Raw genomic sequence first — 19204 nt, 5'->3', positions numbered from 1 at the left:
GTATAAGTAATAAGTAGGTACGAGTATATCATTAGCAAGCAGCACAAGCTAAATAAAAACTTTATAAACGTACAATTTGGACCGTATAATTTTTTTAATGTTCGTAAATAGTTTATTTTTATTTCTGATTATTTTAAGTAGAACGGGTTAAAATAATAGATGCAAATGGCTACTAATCAGGATTCTCATAGAATGTAGCCCATTTCCGGTTTTTTATTCATATCATGTCCGGAAAACCACAAACTTGTAGCTACTTCGTACGGTGTGAATCAAATACTGTTTGGAGTCGCTTGCGCGCGTGGACCCGAATTGGACCGCAGCCTTAGTTTTGACGGCTAATGTGCGTGCGACTGTGTGATACGATTCGTGATGCGCGTAAAGAAAACAAAAGCACATTATGCAATATATATTATAATCATTATTTGGTACTAACTGTTTTTATTACCTTAGGGGCGCCCTATTTTGCATAAAAAATAAAAACACATTCATTTATATGTATATGATGTGGGCGTGCGGGGTAAATTGGAGTACTTTTTAATTTTATATGCTCACTATTACCGGAAGATCTTGATAATTTCGAAGGAAGAACCAAAAACGCTTAAGTTAGTTATTTTTGATTTAATCGATTTTAAATAAGTACCTAGGTACATAAAATATAATTATCACACAAACAAACATCACGCCTGTATTCCCAAATGGGGTAGGCAGAGCACACGAAACGTTACCGCTTCGGACCCACTTTTAGCAATTTTAGGTTTTAAGTTTGACAAAAACGGTAGGTACAATAGTGACAGGTTGCTAGACTATCGCCTACGGTATACCTTAACCTATATCCCCGATCGCCTCTTACGACATCCACGGAAGAAATGGAGAGGTGTAATTCTAACCCGACACCACACGGGAGATATAATTATGAACGTTTAAAATGAATAAATTTACAGCTAAAATAGTAGATTAAAAAAAAAATAGAAATAGAAATATTTATTAGATTTTCCGCAAAATACTTACCTACATCTAATTTGAAACGAAAATAAAAAATAAAAACAAGTTTTTCCAACTATAATAGGTAGATAAACTTTAAAGAAATTAAATGTGTTTTGTCTTTTACCTCAATACTCCAAGACGCGGGCGCATTAGGAAGTGGAGCCCGTTTCCGACCGTATGGCCGCAGTCTCGCTGCAGTATTTGAGTAGGTATTTGTATGCAGCGCAAGCTTGCTGCGCACGGTGCATTCTTTCGCATCTAATCAAAGCCCCTTAGTGTTTGGTTTTTTCAATAGTGCCCTAAGGCTTTAGGATTTTACGCGTGTAAATTCTGATCTTGTGGGAACATTGATATATTAGATAAATTTCATCCAAATCCAGCTAGTTATTTTAGCGTGAAAGAGTAAAACACACACATCAAACTTTCGGATTTATGATATTGTAAGATTTGCAGAAAGCAGCATTAATACGCCATTTTACCCAAGACGTTCATATTGCTACAGTGGAAACAATTCTATACAAATTAAAAATGATTAAAAAAATATGTAGAAACTTTTTTGTTTATGGCTGTTTTCACCTGATTTCCTTGAACATGAAAAGTCATTTTATGTCGCCTAGATCCAGCATAAACACGAACTTTACGAGCATGAGAAGTGAAAAATATATTTATACTTAGCGTTAAATCGCGTGTTTGCAATAATTCAGTATAAAATTAGCCATATCGAATCAAAATTATAATACTTATCATTTTAACTTCTAATTTTATTCGAATAAAAAAATGCAGGTACCTACCTGCAAAAACTTTAGCTAGTGAGTGATCGCTCTTTTGGTGTTTATAAAAGATAAAACGACAAAGACAATGAATCGTAACTTTGTTGTTTTATCTTTTAATGTATAACCTTAGGTATATAATCCTAATTAACTTCCATAATTTCAATTCAAATGAAACGATTTGTATGGGTCTTACATTTTATTAGCTTATTATGAATATTTTATCGAACTGCAATGCCATGAAACACGGAAGACTTCTTATAGCTAAATTAATTTTAAAATGAGATTATGAGTTCAAAAAGTTATTCTTAGAGTTTCATACTCGCATTAATGTAATTATGGTTTTGTTCGTTCGTTAATTCTTATCATCGGCATTCGTATTCTCAAATGAAAGAAAAATCATTAGTTACGTCCCTAGCCTAAAAAGACACTCCTTTTTGCGTGATAATTTGATATTTCAACATTGAAATTAGTTAGTTCGTTCACCACCTACTCGTACTCGCAAAAAAAAATAGATTTTGGACATTTTGTAACTTTGACAAGTTCAAACTGTAGTTATAAATAGTACATTAATACCTAGGCCTCACATGGAGCAATTGCTGTTTCAGCCGAGATGAGTATTAAGCTATTTTTCAAAAATTAAAAATATAAACAACGAACAAAAATAAATTCAGCTTCAATTCAAATTCAAATTAAACGGAAAACAAATAAAAGGACCAGTGAAAATTGTTTAAGAGTTGGATTTTTCTAGCCAAATATATATACTTGAATTATTGTAGATAGATATAAAAACGTTGTGCTTTCATTTTTAATTGGTGTTTCTTTATTATAGGATTCCGTAGATTTACAAGGAATCCTTATGGTTTACCCATGTCAATCCGTCTATATGCCGCCTGGCTTAGAGACTGTTAGTGCTAGGAAGCTGTAATTTTGTACGAGTACACATAGGTATGTGTTAACCATGCCGGCAAAGTGATAAAATGAAATTTTATTATATTTTTTTATATACGGTGTACACATTGGAGTGGGGTTTTTTTTCTCAACAATAATTTTACTAAGAAGTCGCTGAATGCCTGTCCCAGCTTAATTTCGAATTCTGCACGTTTTTTATGTTACCATAATCCAGCCCTATCATTTTGAGAGATGTAGGTACCTACTGTGTGTGCCTAGCAGGTTAGGAGGAGGTGGGTTAGAGTAGGTATTATTATAATTTCTATTTCTTATCGTTACATTTAGTTATAATAATCCTTCGGAATGTGTTAATTAACTCCGTATCTAAATATTTATAGCTAATTGACATACTTTAAAGCGTTTTTACTCGGATCAATTACTAGTCCATATCGGGGGCGACTAATTTTAATTCTGCGAAGGTCACACTAACTTAGTGACATAACCTTGATGACGAAGGTAGGTATTGTTTCCGCTTCAATAGCTATATTATAAATTGGAAAATTGTTTCGTCACATAAGTTAACTTTTAATGATTATTTAAAGGGTTATTTTATTATTAATATTAAGGTAAGCATCTTTAGTTATTCTGCAACGTGATTATCCTTGTGCGTTATATGTTATAATAAGGAACTACCTACTTCGAGTAATCGAGTTTTAAATTAGGTATTTAAAATGTATTAAAATGAAAAAAAAAAAGAAAAATGATTGCCTCATTCTCATTACCCTACTTAAAACTAATATTTATGACTAACTACAGCCGTTACCCGCAACTCCTTCCGCGTAGGATTTGGTTATCGCTATCTCGCGGGAACTGTGCAATTTTCCGGGATAAAAACTATCCTATGTCCTTCCCCGGGACTCAAATATATCTGTACATCAAATTTCATCTAAATTGGTTCAGCGGTTTAGACGTGATGAAGTAACAAACAAGCAGACTTACAAACTTTCGCATTTATAATATTAGTAGAAAGTGGGATATTAGTGGGACTAACTAACTAAGAACTACTTATAGACATTAATGAGCTGCCTTACTAACTTGCTTTCATATATTTAAGACAATTTTTTTTAATATTACGCAAAGCTCTGCGCAGGGGGCGGCACTAGCGCAAACCGCCATGACAACGTCAGTTTATATTTTGCATAGATATGTACCTATAGAAGTCATGACATATTTATTAGTAGCAAAATATCGATAGAGCTATATTTCCAAAAAAAAACATTGAAATAATATGATATTATGGCATGCTACGGACATTTAAGATTTAAGATAGGAGATAGGTAATATCTTTTAAAATAATATGTTATTCAAAAAACTATTTACGGTTTGTGCTAGTGCTGCACTCTGACGGCAGAAAATTGCAGTAATATTGCCTATTCTATACTAATATTATAAAGAGGAAAGCTTTGGATTTTTGGATGTTTGTTACGAATTAACTCAAAAACTACTGGACCGATTTTAAAAATTGTTTCTTTATTAGAATGCTAAATTATTCCAAAGTGCCATAGGTTATATCTATTAACAGAAAATATTAGGGTTCTGTACTAAAACTGCAATAATGTAATGTAACTCAAAGTGTAAAAAAAGTTGCCATAAAACATCTTTCATCGCATGCGCTGTATAGAAACTATCATCGTAACCGAATGGGACCCGAGGGATGGACATAGGAGCAGAGGCAGACCCAAGAGGAGATGGCGGGACGACCTGAGCGCTTTTCAGGTCGATTGGCAGGTGCATGCCCCGACAGGATAAAGATAAAGATAAAAATATTTATTTGTTAAAACACGAGTTACATAAAATACAGCTGTTCGGGTTTAGGGAAGAAACTATTGATTATAGAACAAAAAAAGATTACTTGTTGAATTATTCAAATCGGACATTCCATTCAAAAGATATTACGAAATTAAAAATATCAATCTAACCAAAAAATGCATATACTCTACGTTGACGCGCCCCGGCTTCGTGCGTGCTCGGTGTAGTTTTTGGGAAATTGAGCTGAAAAATGTGTGTGAAGTGCCATTGATTAGAGACCTTTTTAGAGTTCTGTGCCCTTTGGTAATAAAAACGGGACCCTATTACTAAGACTCCACTGTCCATCTGTCTGTCTGTCACTGGGCAGTATCTCATGAATCGTGATAGCTAGACAGTTGAAACTTTCACAGATGATGTATTTCTATTGCCGCTATAACAATAAATACTAAAAACAGAACAAAATAAATGTTTAATGGGGGCTCCCATACATTTTTTTTGCTCGATATTAATAACGGCAACAGGTAGTTGCTTGAAATATTCACAGAATATATAAATGTACTTTAAAAATAAATAATTAAATTAAAATTAAATAAATATTTAAGGTGGGCACCCATATACAGCAAACGTGGTTTTTTGCCATTTTATGCTAACGTCTAATGTTGTATAGATGGGTTGTGGTACGGAACCCTTCGTACGAGAGTCCGACTCGCACTTGGCCGTTTTTTTACTTTGCCCGTGCGAAGCCCGGGTCGCTAGTTTCCTAATAAAAAGGGTGAGGAAACTTCGAGCCACGATTACCTACTCCTTGTAAAACAAGGTCATTTATAATTCTGATTGTAAGAAACTGAGCACATAATTATGTATGTTATCCCAGAGACAAAATTGCCTAGATACCCTCATTTTTTTCCTAAAGGCTAACAATAGGGCTGCAATTGCCCGTAGATTGTTGCCCGTAGATTGTTAGTTTCCCTATACGAGTTACAGCCGATGATTATTACTTGGGTGAATTTTCGAGCGTCGAGCGATAATTAGACCATAACGGAAAGAAAAGTCGCAAGAACTTTGATCAAACTAAATTCTTAATCCGTACTATTTTTAATTTTCATAATAAGTTAGCACTTAGCGTCATCTCGGCAAAGAAAAAAAAACCGCTGTAAAACCTGAATATTTATTTATTGATTTACTCACCATCGTATGCTCTTCTTACTATTCTCCCCTTGTATTTTAATTATACCTACTTTGTTACAATCTAATGTTCTAAATGGTTTAAGATCTTTAACCACTACTTAAGTCATTAATTAATGTCATAAACGCAATACTTTAATAAGCAACTGGGACTGTTGTAGGAAGTTGATTGCTCTAAATGTATGTAAATTGAGATATTAAATTGGAATGTATTAAACAACATTTTACTCAGACCTTTTCTCATATTACAAAAGCAACACGTACAATTAGACATATTACTAAGAGGAATAAGGGTAATTAATTAAAGTAAATGAGCTTTATTATAATTTATGTTTAGCAAGTATACCTCAGGTAATTTTAAAACATACTAAACATCACGGACTAGTATAATTAGAAAATAGCTTCAAAATACACAGCCAAATTCTTTAGCGATCCCAGGCAGCTACCTGACGGTTAGAATTCCTAGGTTTTTTACGTCTGCTCTTTCAGATAGGTATATTGCTTCGCTACCGTTACGTTTGTGATTGTGGCTTGACATATTGTATCTCGAGTGATTGCTTATTTTGCAAGTTAATTGCTACGTAGCAATGCTACGAGTATTTATAGAGCTGCAATTCCATCAGCAAACATATTAGTTAATTATCTCATTATTAAGTACGCGACCTGTTGACGTAGGTTTATGAAAAGTGGAAGTATCAATTAGTGTCATCTCAAAACAATAAGTACTATGCAAACTCGGCACACTTAAAGTTGATACACGTTATTATTTAAAAGCCCGAATATTATTATTGGTATTGCCTATACTCCAACAGTACAGCAAAAGAACATTATACGAAGTATAAGGAGCTGATATTTAGGGTTCCGCAGTTATACATGTCGCAGAGAAATGACCAAATCAAAGATTTGAACAAAAGGGCGAATCCATTATATCATTTCCCAAAATAAATTTATATACTTGAAAAAATACAAGAATTACCAGGAATCCCCCGCACTAGAGTTCGCCTGTAACGCGGGGAACCAGTTAAGATTATATAAGATAATTAATTTTGGGTATAACAGGCTTAAAAGATACAAAACCTGAGTTAACCTGTAAAACTTACTTATAATCATATAATAAAGGAATCGCAATAAGGTAGTTAGATCACATGAATACTGGTAGTTTAAAAAATGATGTGTAAAAGTGCCCATTGCGGCCTATTTACTGAATAAATGTTTTTTTTTGTTTTGTTGAAAGGCAACAAAGTGCTTAAGAGATCGTATCTAAAATTGCTTTAGTGTCATCGTAACTCATGGAATGCAGTAGTTTCAAAAGTTTTCTCTTTGATACATTTAAGGTACAGCCTTTTAGATAACAATAGCTTAGAATTTTATTATAAGTAAGTAGAAATCCTAATGTGCTCTTCGAAACGTTTACCAAAAGCAGAAAAAAACTTTTGGAACCGGCAACTTCGGCAAGTCATGGATTGAGAAGATTTGTGTGTGGAAAGAGAAGTTCTGAATAGGAAAAGTCGTCGAACAGTTAGTACATCTGCTTGGGCATAGAGATCTACAATTGGGAAACGAAAGGGACGTTTAAGCATCACTTTTAACACAGAGCGTTGTGCCGTTCCGATCTCCAGCATAGTGGACTGCGCCGCACTGCCCCACACTGTGATACAGTACTAGCTGATAACTGAACTGATTGACAAAGTTCTGGTAAACCAATTTTAATAAATTGCTATTTGCTGAATGGCGAAATTTCTTGAAAATTGGTATTGATTTTCTGATTTTGGTCGAAAGAGTATGGATATGATGTATGTAAACTCTTTATTGTACAAAATAAAAGAAACAAAACATAATTTGACAAACTTTGAGATACTTGTACAAACTTGTACTTGTATTGTATTGTATTGTATTGTAACTCTTTATTGTACATAAAACACATGAAAATAACATAACACAGGATAATAAGATGTACAAAGGCGAACTTATCCCTTAAAGGGATCTCTTCCAGTTAACCTTTGAACGATTGACAGGATATCAGACACAAGAGTAGACACTACAAGTACAATGAAAAGGTAAAAGAACCGAAATTAAACCATTTCAAATACACATACATATATAAGTACACAAACTAATACATAATAATGAAGTCAGTAAACTAATACATATCAAGACAAATAAACTACATGCAAAATACATATATACATATACACCGCATATACACAAAACAAAACATACAACACTGCCTCCTTTAAGAATTTACGATGAACTGTCAAGCCAGTGCGCCCTTAAGCGATTCCGCAGGGTGGCAACCGACTGTGCCCGCCTGATATCACCTGGCAACCGATTCCACAGACTCACAGCGTGCACGGAGAAGGATTTAGAAAACTGGAAAAGCGAGAGAAAGATTATTACTCGACCCCAACCGATCTCCAGACCCAGCAGCCAAGTAACTGAACCTTTCTGAAAGATAGGAAGGGGACTGAGGTTTAAAAAGGACATTAAAGAGCAACGACAGGATGTGAATACTTGTTGTTGTTGTGTTGTTGTTTGTGATGTATATTTATAGTTTAGATTTTCGTCTACTAAAAGACTAATTTGACGACGTCGGTGCGATGAATATAATTACAATTACAGGGGTTTGAAGAAAAATCAGGACACGATTGAAATTTTACGTCGGGATGAAAGGAAGGTTTCGAAGCAGCGGTTTTGTGAAAGCAGAGAAATTTTGTTTTCACATCTCTCATTCAGAAAAGTAACTTTTCCCACCCGACGAGAGGGATCAAAGTTCAACTTTTCTGTTCAAGGCTTTTCTAAATGTTTTTTTTTACAAATGCAATTTTTTCAAGTTGTTCATTGTAAAACCACGCCATTTTCTATGCTGGTGGCTGTTATATTTCAACTCGGTGTGAAAAGTGTATGAGTCACTCGGGATTTAAATTATTTGCATCTTGGGCGTTAACACTCGAATCCCTCATTACGCTCAGGATTCTACTTTAGAATCCGTCGCTACGCTCATGATTCTTTTGTAGAATCCTTCGCTACATTCTGGATTCAATGTACCACCCTCCCCGTAAATACACCATTTTGCTCCCTTGTGACACAAATATTACATTTGAAATTTACCACGAGCTTTGCGGTGAAGGAAAACATCGTGAGGAAACCTGCACTAACCTGTGAAACAATTCAATGGTGCGTGTGAAGTTCCCAATCGTACTGGGCCCGCGTGGGAACTATGGCCCAATCCCTCTTATTCTGAGAGGAGGCCTGTGCCCAGCAGTGGGACGTATATAGGCTGGGATGGATGAATGGTGACACAAATAACTATTTTTATACTACCTGACTAGGTGATATATGAACTGTCCTGATACAAGATAAAAATATAGTCCTTAAGGGTCTCAGAGGTGCACTAACAAGGTATTTTTAGGGTTCCGTAGCCAAATGGCAAAAAACGGAACCCTTATGGATTCGTTCCCCATACTTAGAAATGAAATTCAAAAAAAATATTTATTCATCAAACCCATACCTACGTGTGGGATATCTATGGATAGGTCTTCAAAAATGATATTGAGGTTTCTAATATATACTTTTTCTAAACTGAATAGTTTGCGCGAGAGACGCTTCCAAAATGGTAAAATGTGTGCCCCCCCCCCTGTAACGTCTAAAATAAGAGAATGATAAAAGTAAAAAATATATATGATGTACATTATCATGCAAACTTCCACCGAAAATTGGTTTGAACGAGATCTAGTAAGTAGTTTTTTAATACGTCATAAATCGTAAAGTAAAGGAAACTTTTATTTTATGTTACTTGCTGCTACGGAACCCTTCATGGGCGAGTCCGACTCGTACTTGGCCGCTTTTTTGAAATTCCCGCGGGGTTTAGAATAAAACAGCAAAACTTGATTGTTATTTAAAGTGTTTTAGACGCCATTTCAATATGCGAAATTCTTTCGAGATATAGATAATAAAAATTGTGAATTGAAGAAGATAATGTAATAATGGAGAATGATTACCCAGATAAGGATACATATATTTTACTTTTTATGGTCAGATTTCGAAGATTCAGATGACGACGCGACGCACGATGCCATCCAAGAGAGTTAGGATTAATAGGTTTTTTTTACAATATTTAAAGATATATACCCTAATAGTGATTGAAAACACCTTATAACTCTACTGAAACCCATAAGGAATAATAAAAATTAAAAAATAGTTTTGACCGGCTACAATGTTAAAATACCCCACTGTGCGTCGGCCCCCAGCCATAGGTAATGTCTGTACCTTTCCCCACATCACTAATAATATGTCTGCCTATAGGCGTTGATGAACATGCGTTGTATACATGTGTAACCGAAACAGTGTATGTGCCTGTAAATGCTGTGTAGCAAATATATTCATGTATTAGTTTTACTTTTGCCTTCAATTGTACGCCTGATTTAATCAAAGAGCAAAGTAGTACCACCAAGTTATTTATTTAACTATCACGGTAGGCAACGCTCGCATAGACAATTTTTGTCAAGCAAGTTTTATATTGGTAGGCAATCCAGCTTACAATAGATGCAGCAGCACTTAATCAACCATTGAATTGAGTATTTTCAGATCATGAGCTTTATGATTAGTATATTTTTTTATTATGCACTTCCTACTCGTATCTATTTATAAAAACGAATTACCAATTAGATTAGTGTGGGCAAGATAACTAATAAGAGACGCCATTCACAAATAAATTATCTAAAGATTTAATGTCACGCAGGTGGTGCATCAGCGCTTGAATAGTAGTCTTTGCTGTTGTCTTCGCCAACTTGGGCAATGGTGTCCCCTTCACGAGACTCATTATTTTGTATTGTCTCGTCATAATAAAAAGGATTTTCATTTTCAGGATATACGACATGGTCATAATTTTCATTATGCTCTGCTTCAGTACGATCCAAAACATTTCCTGTTGGGTTATACTCATTAGAGTGCAATTTATTTTTATAACGTAACTGATCTTTCTTGGCTGCTGGCAGTTCCTTAGCTATTTCTTCTTCTAATACAGGTTTCAGTGTCCAATCATGCTTATTCACACGGCGAAAATTATGTAAGTTATAATTTCTTTCGTCCTGTGGGTAAACTGTCTCAAAACTAGGTCTCATTAATCTCCTTGTTAAAATGAGAGGCGTCGAATGAGGTGTATTTATTCCATTTAAAGCATTCGCAGCCATTTGTGTGGGCCGTCTATGTTGTTTCTGTAACATTTTTTTTATCAGAAATTCTTTCAATTGCATTCTTTGTTTAGAATTCCTCAGTAAATATTGCTGTCGTATCAAATCGCTCATATGTTGTGTGTTATCCGAAGTACTTGTTACAATACTATCTCTAGTCCAATATTTGTTCGTTTCTTTTAGTGAAGTAGACTCCAAGGACGGTTCAAATACATGATTATCTGTTTTCGTTTGATAGATCTGTTTAACTATTTCTTCAACATCTGAATATTTGTTTTCTGTAGACGAAGAATATGAATTTGCCAAATAATTTACACGTTCTTTAAATTTATATTGTTCGTTGTTTCCTACTTTTAAATCCGCAAATATTTCACGACGGGCAGGAGGCGATTTACTGTCAGATTCAAGGTTAGATCTTGTCATTTCATTACCTTTACTACTCCCACTTGACCATAAATTACTAAATGACTTTTTTAAATAATTCTTTAAATAATGTAAGGAATCGTCGAAAACTTCTTTTATTTTATCTGCATCTATTGCATGGATTGATACATTGTTGGCTGATTGTTCAGAAGTCACAGAGAGGTTATTAACTGACACTGACATTCCCAATTTAATGTCCAAACTAAGGTATGTACGATTTGCTCCATCTTGTAAAATCAATGGCTCAAGTAAGCTTAAATTGGTAGTTTCACATATTTTAGAATCATTGAATCGACATAAGACTTCAAGACTAACTAATACGATAATCGACACTATAGGACACACTTTCCGAATGCAAAAATTATACATTTTTATTATTAAATCGTAAATTTTTCTTGATTTTTTGTTCTTCGATTTTTAAAAACGTTCACTTTTGTACAAACTCAACATGTAATAAAAATAAATGTTGAGGCTATAAATATCGCTATTGATAGAACTGCTTGGCATTATATCAAGGTGTTGCGAAAATTTTACGTTTTCTAGAAGTGCCGAAGTGAAGAATAAGATACCTATTCAAATTCAATTATACCTCGATAATTCATATAAACTGGAAATAATAAAATGTAAATAAAAAGCGTTGAGTATTGGAAATATTTAATTTGCAATATTTAAAAAATCCTATAACTGTATTTATTAAGTTTAGAATATGTTTAGCATTAGCACTTATTTTGTTATGTCTTTAACTAAATATAATGCGCATGAAGTTAAATAAAAAACTGTACATTTTTCGATAAATATGTATACATTAAAAGTTCTTAGTGATTAAACACGTTACGATTATCGTAGGAGGTACGCTTGAATCCGCAGTTGTGCAATTGGCGCATATGCTTCATTTATATAGCACTGACATTAAATTATATAAAAAATGCTTAGATAGATACGTCGTTGTACTATAAACTCAAAGATGTGTTGATAGGTATCCATGCCTTCACCATTCACCTTACTGTATAGGAATAAAGTGAAAAATAAAAGCTTACATCTTTTTGCACAGAACTACTCGTATACAAGTGCCTTTTCGTCATTATTTAAATCTATTTAATGTAGATATTATTGCTAAGTCTTCAACTAGTTCAAAATATACATCACCCGCTTTTCTTTAATTTTTTTATCTTCTTTCCATTGCAAAATTACAATTATTGAAAAAACGATGAAGTAGACAATCCTGCATTTTATCAATTCTACTGATTCTTTTATGTACAGCAATAATCTGTTAAATTCTATGGATGTTAAATGAATAGATCCGATATAAATGAGGATTGTTTTTTGGCTCATTTATTGTATTTCTAGTTAAATTACTTTCTCGAGTACCAACATATTCCATAAACAGTCCTCGTAATATGTTCTTAAGCTTTAATAATGTCTTATGGTCATGATGATTAATTTGCGCTCGTCGTAGATTATCATTTCCACTTTAAAGGTTAGTTTTTTTAACAGCAAAACAGCGTTGGCTTCTATTTGTGTTAATACTTTGCTATTTAATTTTGTGGGTTTGAACTTTTTGTATACAGTTGAAAACACTAAACTTGCTTCGCTTTCATTGCCTTCTTTTTCAGTATTACGTTCATTGGCAGTTAGAATATCTAATGTGAACGTCGATCCATTAAATATATTTTTTAAAATTATGTTTTGCCGAACATCTGAAGTACCTACAAGTCTGGTTATTTTTACGCTTGTATAAGTAAATGGAGTATCTGTTGTAAAAGGAGTTATCCTAAGGTTATCCTGTTATCATCATAAAAAGCTTATTCTGTGTTCGTACTTGCAGTCAGCTGTTTCGTTGCACAGATTATAAAAATATTCGAGCCTGAGACAAAAATACACAAGTCGATAAGAATACAGGGAGGATGTCAAAAATATCCTATACTATAACTACAACATCAAGGCTACTGATTACTTAGGTACGCGAAACAAGTGGAAAACATAAAAAATAAAAATTATATGGAAGTTGAGTCACAAGAAGACTACAATAAATAAAACTAATTTCAATGTTTTTCCAATCATTAGGGCTAACATGGGTTAAAGTATAGTAAAGGATTTTTTTAACATCCATCATATCATAAAGTTAGCTAAACATTAGACTCGTCAAATATCAAGAAATATCTAGGCAAGAATTTGAAAATGTTGGAAAGAAAATGCACTGAAATATATTGAATGGTCAGCAAAAATAACATTGTATCTTTGTGTCTACCCTACAGACTATTACTTATTCTGTGCCTACGGAGAGATTCGTTATTTTTGCTGGTTAGCGTATTTTTTGTAATATGTACAGTCTATGGTACTTAATAAGGTCTGTGGTACTTAGTTTTGAAACTTTCAATAAGTTCATATTTTTACACTTGACTGTACCTTAAATACAATTACGAATATGTAACAGTGTAAAGGACGGGAAATCAAAACAAGTTATTTAATTACAACATGATTTTTTATTAATTATTTACAGAAATAAAAACTTTAAAAAGTATTCATAATATTTCGTCATCAACTCCAGCCCATATATATAGTACGGCCCACTGTTGGGCACAAGTCCCCTCTTAAATAAAGAGGCTTGGGCTGTGGTTGCTGTATGCTTCGAATGGGTGTGCAGGAATCTTCATGGTGCTTGCTTTTACCGTAAAGCTTGTGGTAAATTTCAAACGTAATTTCGCACATGAATTGTGAAAAACTAGAGAGGTGCGAGCCTGGGTTTGCACCCACGATCCTCTGCTTGAGAGACCATAGATCTAAGTAATAGTGTATTGTAATACTGGTAACGCATATGTACCTAAGTGATACACTAAAAATAAATTAAAAAAATTGGTTCAGCTGATTTCGGACTTTATAAATTGGGGTATTTGAGGGTCCCATTTCGGAGACGTGCCGTGTTGATGAATGTATATCCCCAACATGAGCAATGTATGTTTGTAGTTCTGAAAATTGAGAGTAAAAAGATCAGCTTTAACATAATGTTAGATATGATGAAACTAATGTAATTAATACTTTATTGAAGTAAGGCCACCGAGAAGAAATAAATTTGACAAGAGGGAGAATAGGAGCGAGATAGTTGTAATGATGAATCAGCAGAGCTACTACGAAATTCGAAAATCGAAGTTCGTGTCGTTCCGTCTCTCTGACGCTTATACTATTTAATTCGCAATTGAGAGGGATGGTAGGTACGATACTTTTTTTTTTACCTAGTACTATTTTTTTATCGAAGCGTCGTCGGTATCGGGGGACCGCTACGGTTTAAAAAATACAACATATGTACTTTAGTTGCCTGTTAACCTTACCGTTTTAAGTTTTTATACTAAACGTATTATTTAAATATTGCCCGAGCACAAAAAAAAGTGTAAGGTTGCCAATTTGACATTGGTCTCTATATGATAGAACTGTAATTCCATTAACATTTTTTTTACTTTGAAGGAGTTGAAATTTTTTACAAGAATTGCCAATAACACTTTGGCAGAGGCAGAACACTTAAAGAATAAATGTCAATGAGCTACCGGGTGTGTCCGGGGTTCAAATCCAGAAAGACAAGTCTGAGTATTTTGTGTTTTTGAATGTTTGTTTGAGTGCTTGATGATTAGTAAATATAAAAATTAACACGACGCGCTATCCCAGCTTGAAGAAAGCGCATTCACAATACCGGCCGGCGCATCAGGGTTATCGTAACAAGCTAGTTGGCGCTAGTGTCGTGAGGTCCGTTTCACAACTGTGACATTTCATCACGTTTGTGATTGGTTAAATAACTAAATCAGCCAATCGCAAGCAAGGCTGTAATGCCAAACGGACCTCTCGATTCTAACACCATCTTGATCTAGCGGTATTTCTGCTGTCAAGAAACCCTCATTAAGAAGGATTTACCGACGATAATAAATAAAACAGCCGTGATATATGAGTATGAAACTGAGCAAAATATCATTCAACAATATACGAAGCAGTAATCAGCAAAGACTACCCGAATTAAGGTGGTTTTCCACCGGCGAGGCAAGACGAGAATTGATTTTTTTATGGCAGCGCCCGCGCGCGAGAATGCATACAAATTTCAATTCTCGTCGCGCCTCGTCTCGTCTCGCCTCGCCGGTGGAAAATCACCATTTTTTTATTTTCTTACCGTAATGCCATCTATTGAGATAACGAAAGTTTACATGAAGATTTATACTTAGAACACATAGATGGCGTCAATTTCTGCTTCACAGGAAAGTTTTGTTCAAGTGGGAATGCATTTATGAATGCTTCTGTACCATTTATCTACATACTTTATTATGTGGTGTTATATTATATAAAGGTCGTCGCATTGTGTTATAATTGTGTAATATTTTTAATCTATATGAACGTAAAATATAACTTACGTTCCATAATTTCAACATAATGTGCTGTATACAAATGCTGTGCTAATATGCCTTGAATTATTTTAATTTGTGCGTTAAGTTTATTATTGTCACAAAACAACTTATTTAACTCACTCTTGTACATACAGCTTGGAAATGTCGCAATCAACATTTTATTTGCAAGTGTTTTATTCAGATGTGCAATAGTTATTACATTATAAAACAATCCAGCCTTAGTGGTTATAAAGTTATTCAGGGACATCGTGATTTTCAGGGCAATTTCCTTTATTTGTTTTCATAATCTTACCGAAAAATGTGATGACTTGCTATCTCTTTTGTTGTTGATCCCGAAAGATATGGTGAACAATGAGTGAGTGTAATGAGGATAATCGGTTCTCCTTGTATGAAATTTCCACGGAGTGTGGCAATGGATGAATGGGCCGGCGCGCGCGCCGCCGCCGGCGCCGCCTGCGCTCTCAGTCTAATCTATCTGCTCGTAGCGGGTCGGTGCTACACCGGTTAGCCATCTACGAATTTACGCGAAAATTTATCTCGAACCAAATTAAAATGAAAATTTAAGTAGCATTTAGTGAATAACGAAATTAAGTTGACGTGTGAATTCCGTTATTCCACAATCTTCATAAACGTGAAACGCTAATAAAAATATACCTATGGGCGAAGTTAATAAAATAAACAATTTTCCGGACATTATGAGAAAGTGTTTCAAAATGGGCCTTTTCAAGAGTAAGTGTTACCTCCTAAATTTATCATGATTCTAGGTGTACAGGCTATGGTGTAAATGTAATATAATATTATAATAATAACGCGTGTAAGTAAGCAAATCCAATAATGGCTAAATATTCTCATATGTATGGTGAATTTATTTGAAGCATTTTACTATCGTACCTAGGGACATTTTACAAGATTATGTCCATAAAATATTGACGTAAAGGAAGGTCCTTTTACTGCATGAAAGCGCGTAAAGCAGAAGTGGACGAGTTATTTAATTTATCGGCTATAAATGGATGTATATCGTAAATTTAAGGTATTTTATGAACTATGCAGCTCAGCTGTCAGGGGGCCTACCATGATCTTTTCATAAACGATCCAAACGCAGAGCAGTTCAATTTAGGCACCTAAACTGAATAGTCGAAATTGGTACCACGACGTTTATTTCTTAGAGCTGAGTCTCAATGGTTTACAAGTGAATGAAAGACCGAATATTGTCTCTGGTCTGAAACTGAAACGCTAAGTCGCGAAAGGGATGCCGCTATATGCAAACCAAATATTGTATAAGTACTAAATTATTTTGGAAAACCATAAATCTATGTCATTCCATGTTCTTAGCAACCGTTGTGTTGATTACAAATAAAATGTTTACGTTGTCACTAATCCAAAAGTCTCTTTTCTCACTGAAAAATTAGTTTTGTGAATGAGGAGTTAAGAAGCACAATGTCAGTCACAATGAAAAGTTATAAAACTTGAATATAAGTTTAAAAGTTCTTGAAATTCATAAGTTGAAAAAAAAGCGATCCAAAAGAATTGACAGAATGAGTAACTTATACTGAATCGCAAAATTTGACACGGAAGCAATTCAATTCCCACTCAAATTAAGCGTCATGGTACGAAAACCGCTTGAAGTGAGTGAATGAAAATGTCTGTATCGCTGTCACTGAACCGTGCTTGAACTGAATCGCAAAAGTAGCGTCGTGGTACGAAATAGCGATGCAATTCAGTTTATAGCCTAAACTGAATCGTATTAAGAGAGCGTGGTAGGCCCCCAGGTGTAGCTTTGCTTCTTTGTTGCGGAGGTAAGGCGCATCTTGTGCATGAACGACAATGATGGTTGATATTTACGAGTAAGTTGTTACCTACCAATGTCTATTTAGTACCCTGAAATCTCCGCACTACTTCCTTTAAGACGGCAAAGTTATATTGATGTCTATCTCTTTTGTCTTCTTTAGTCGATTTAAGATAGTGAGACGGTCATATACAGAATGGAACACTTTGTGGACCACTTGAAAGGAAAGTAATCTAAATGCTGAAAATAGAAAAAATACTAACACATACGAGTAATATTTACCTCGACGTTTCGGCAACATTACAGTGGCCGTGGTCACGAGTTGCCGAAACATCGAGGTAAATATTACTCGTGTGTGTTAGCGTGATAAGTCCAGTGCGTATTTTGACTACGAGTGAAAATCACGAAAGTTTAAGACATTATAGAAAAAATATTGAAAAATATATTTCATAATTTCTAAAAAGAAGCGTAACTGCAAAAGTACTGTATAAATTTTCCTATCTTCAGTATTGCGAGTGCTTTCCATTTAGGTGGCATTAAAATGGTTCATCCTGTAGCTACTTACACTATTGCCCGCGACTCCGTCCGCGTAAAATTCGTTTTTCGCTATCCCGCGGGAACTGCAATTTTCCAGGAAAAATACTATCCTATGTCCTTCTCTGGGACTCAAACTATCTGTATATCAAAGTTCATCTAAATGGATTCAGCAGTTTATACGTGAAGAGGTAACAAATAAACAAACAGACTTACAAACTTGTGTTGCTGATGTTTATGGGCTGTGGTGATCTCTTACCATCAGGAGACCCATATGCTCGTTTGCCATCCATTCGAATAAAAAAAAAAAAAAAAAAAACTTTCGCTTTTATAATATTAGTTGAGTTTACCCGCGGATTCGCAAGCGTAAACTATTTGATCAGGTAGTTACAATTGAAATTCTGAGATTTTAAAAAATTCCCCTGGGAATTCCCGAAATTTATATCGTACATTTCATTGAGGATATTAAGAATAATTTTACTGTCCAAAATTTCAAGACTCTAAACCCAGCGGTTGGAATTTCAAGAGTTTATTCCTATCCCTTGGGAGGGTACGTATTATAATGTATAAATTTAAAATATATATCGGTTGAAATACATACAGTTGAAATACCGAAAATTTAAAAATATAATGGTTAAAATAAATATTAATCAAAATTCATAAAGCACGTTTTTCATACTGGTCGAAATACATAAAATTAAAATGACTAAGTTCACAATGTATATGTTCAGAATATATACAATCAGAATATATAATAGTTGAAAGAAATAACAATTAAAATTCCTATAGTACGTTTTTCATAATGGTCAAAATACATACTATATAATGCCTAAGTTCATCATCATCTCCAGTCTATTCACATTGTATTTACATGTTAAATTCTGAAAAATTAAGGACTGTAAGACAAGTCGACGGAGCTCCGCTTCGCGGAGCTCCTATTCAGGGTAGTTAAGGCGCTTCGCGCCTGGAAAAAACTCTAGCCTAACCTATAAGATACCGACTGATCGGAATCGGTATTGTCTAACAAGACCTTGCATTTTAAACTAAAGTCAGATCATAAATTGAATAGAAACTTTAGGTGCGACGACGAGCGTAGCGAGGAGGAGCGTGTTAGGTTCAACTTTGACCAAAACAAGCACGAGCCGAGCGAGCATAGCGAACATGCCGCGGCAGCGGCCGGCGAGTGCCAGAATTGTAATATATGCATTTTTCTTTGTGAAAATTCAGTGTCTAGTATGTATTTCGACCATT

The 19204-nt window shown here is 34.5% G+C and overlaps 1 protein-coding gene across 2 annotated transcripts in view; it reads left to right on the top strand.

The window, feature by feature from the left end:
- Positions 1-19204, top strand: part of LOC141436140 (organic cation transporter protein-like) — a 63993-nt gene that overhangs the window by 15492 nt on the left and 29297 nt on the right. Inside the window, exon 1 of one of the 2 annotated variants that reach the window (XM_074099013.1) lies at positions 16079-16362. The exons of the other annotated variant lie outside the window; for it this stretch is intronic. Coding sequence (XP_073955114.1) covers positions 16290-16362 — 73 coding nt within the window. The 5' untranslated portion in view covers positions 16079-16289. Of the gene's footprint in view, positions 1-16078; positions 16363-19204 lie in introns of those variants that run through there. 2 annotated transcript variants of the gene reach the window in all.

This window comes from Choristoneura fumiferana, chromosome 16 (genome assembly GCF_025370935.1).
Source record: "Choristoneura fumiferana chromosome 16, NRCan_CFum_1, whole genome shotgun sequence".
NCBI classification, from domain to species: domain Eukaryota; kingdom Metazoa; phylum Arthropoda; class Insecta; order Lepidoptera; family Tortricidae; genus Choristoneura; species Choristoneura fumiferana.
The sequence above is the reverse complement of the archived record's forward strand: the minus strand, read 5'-3'. Positions and strand labels throughout refer to the sequence as shown.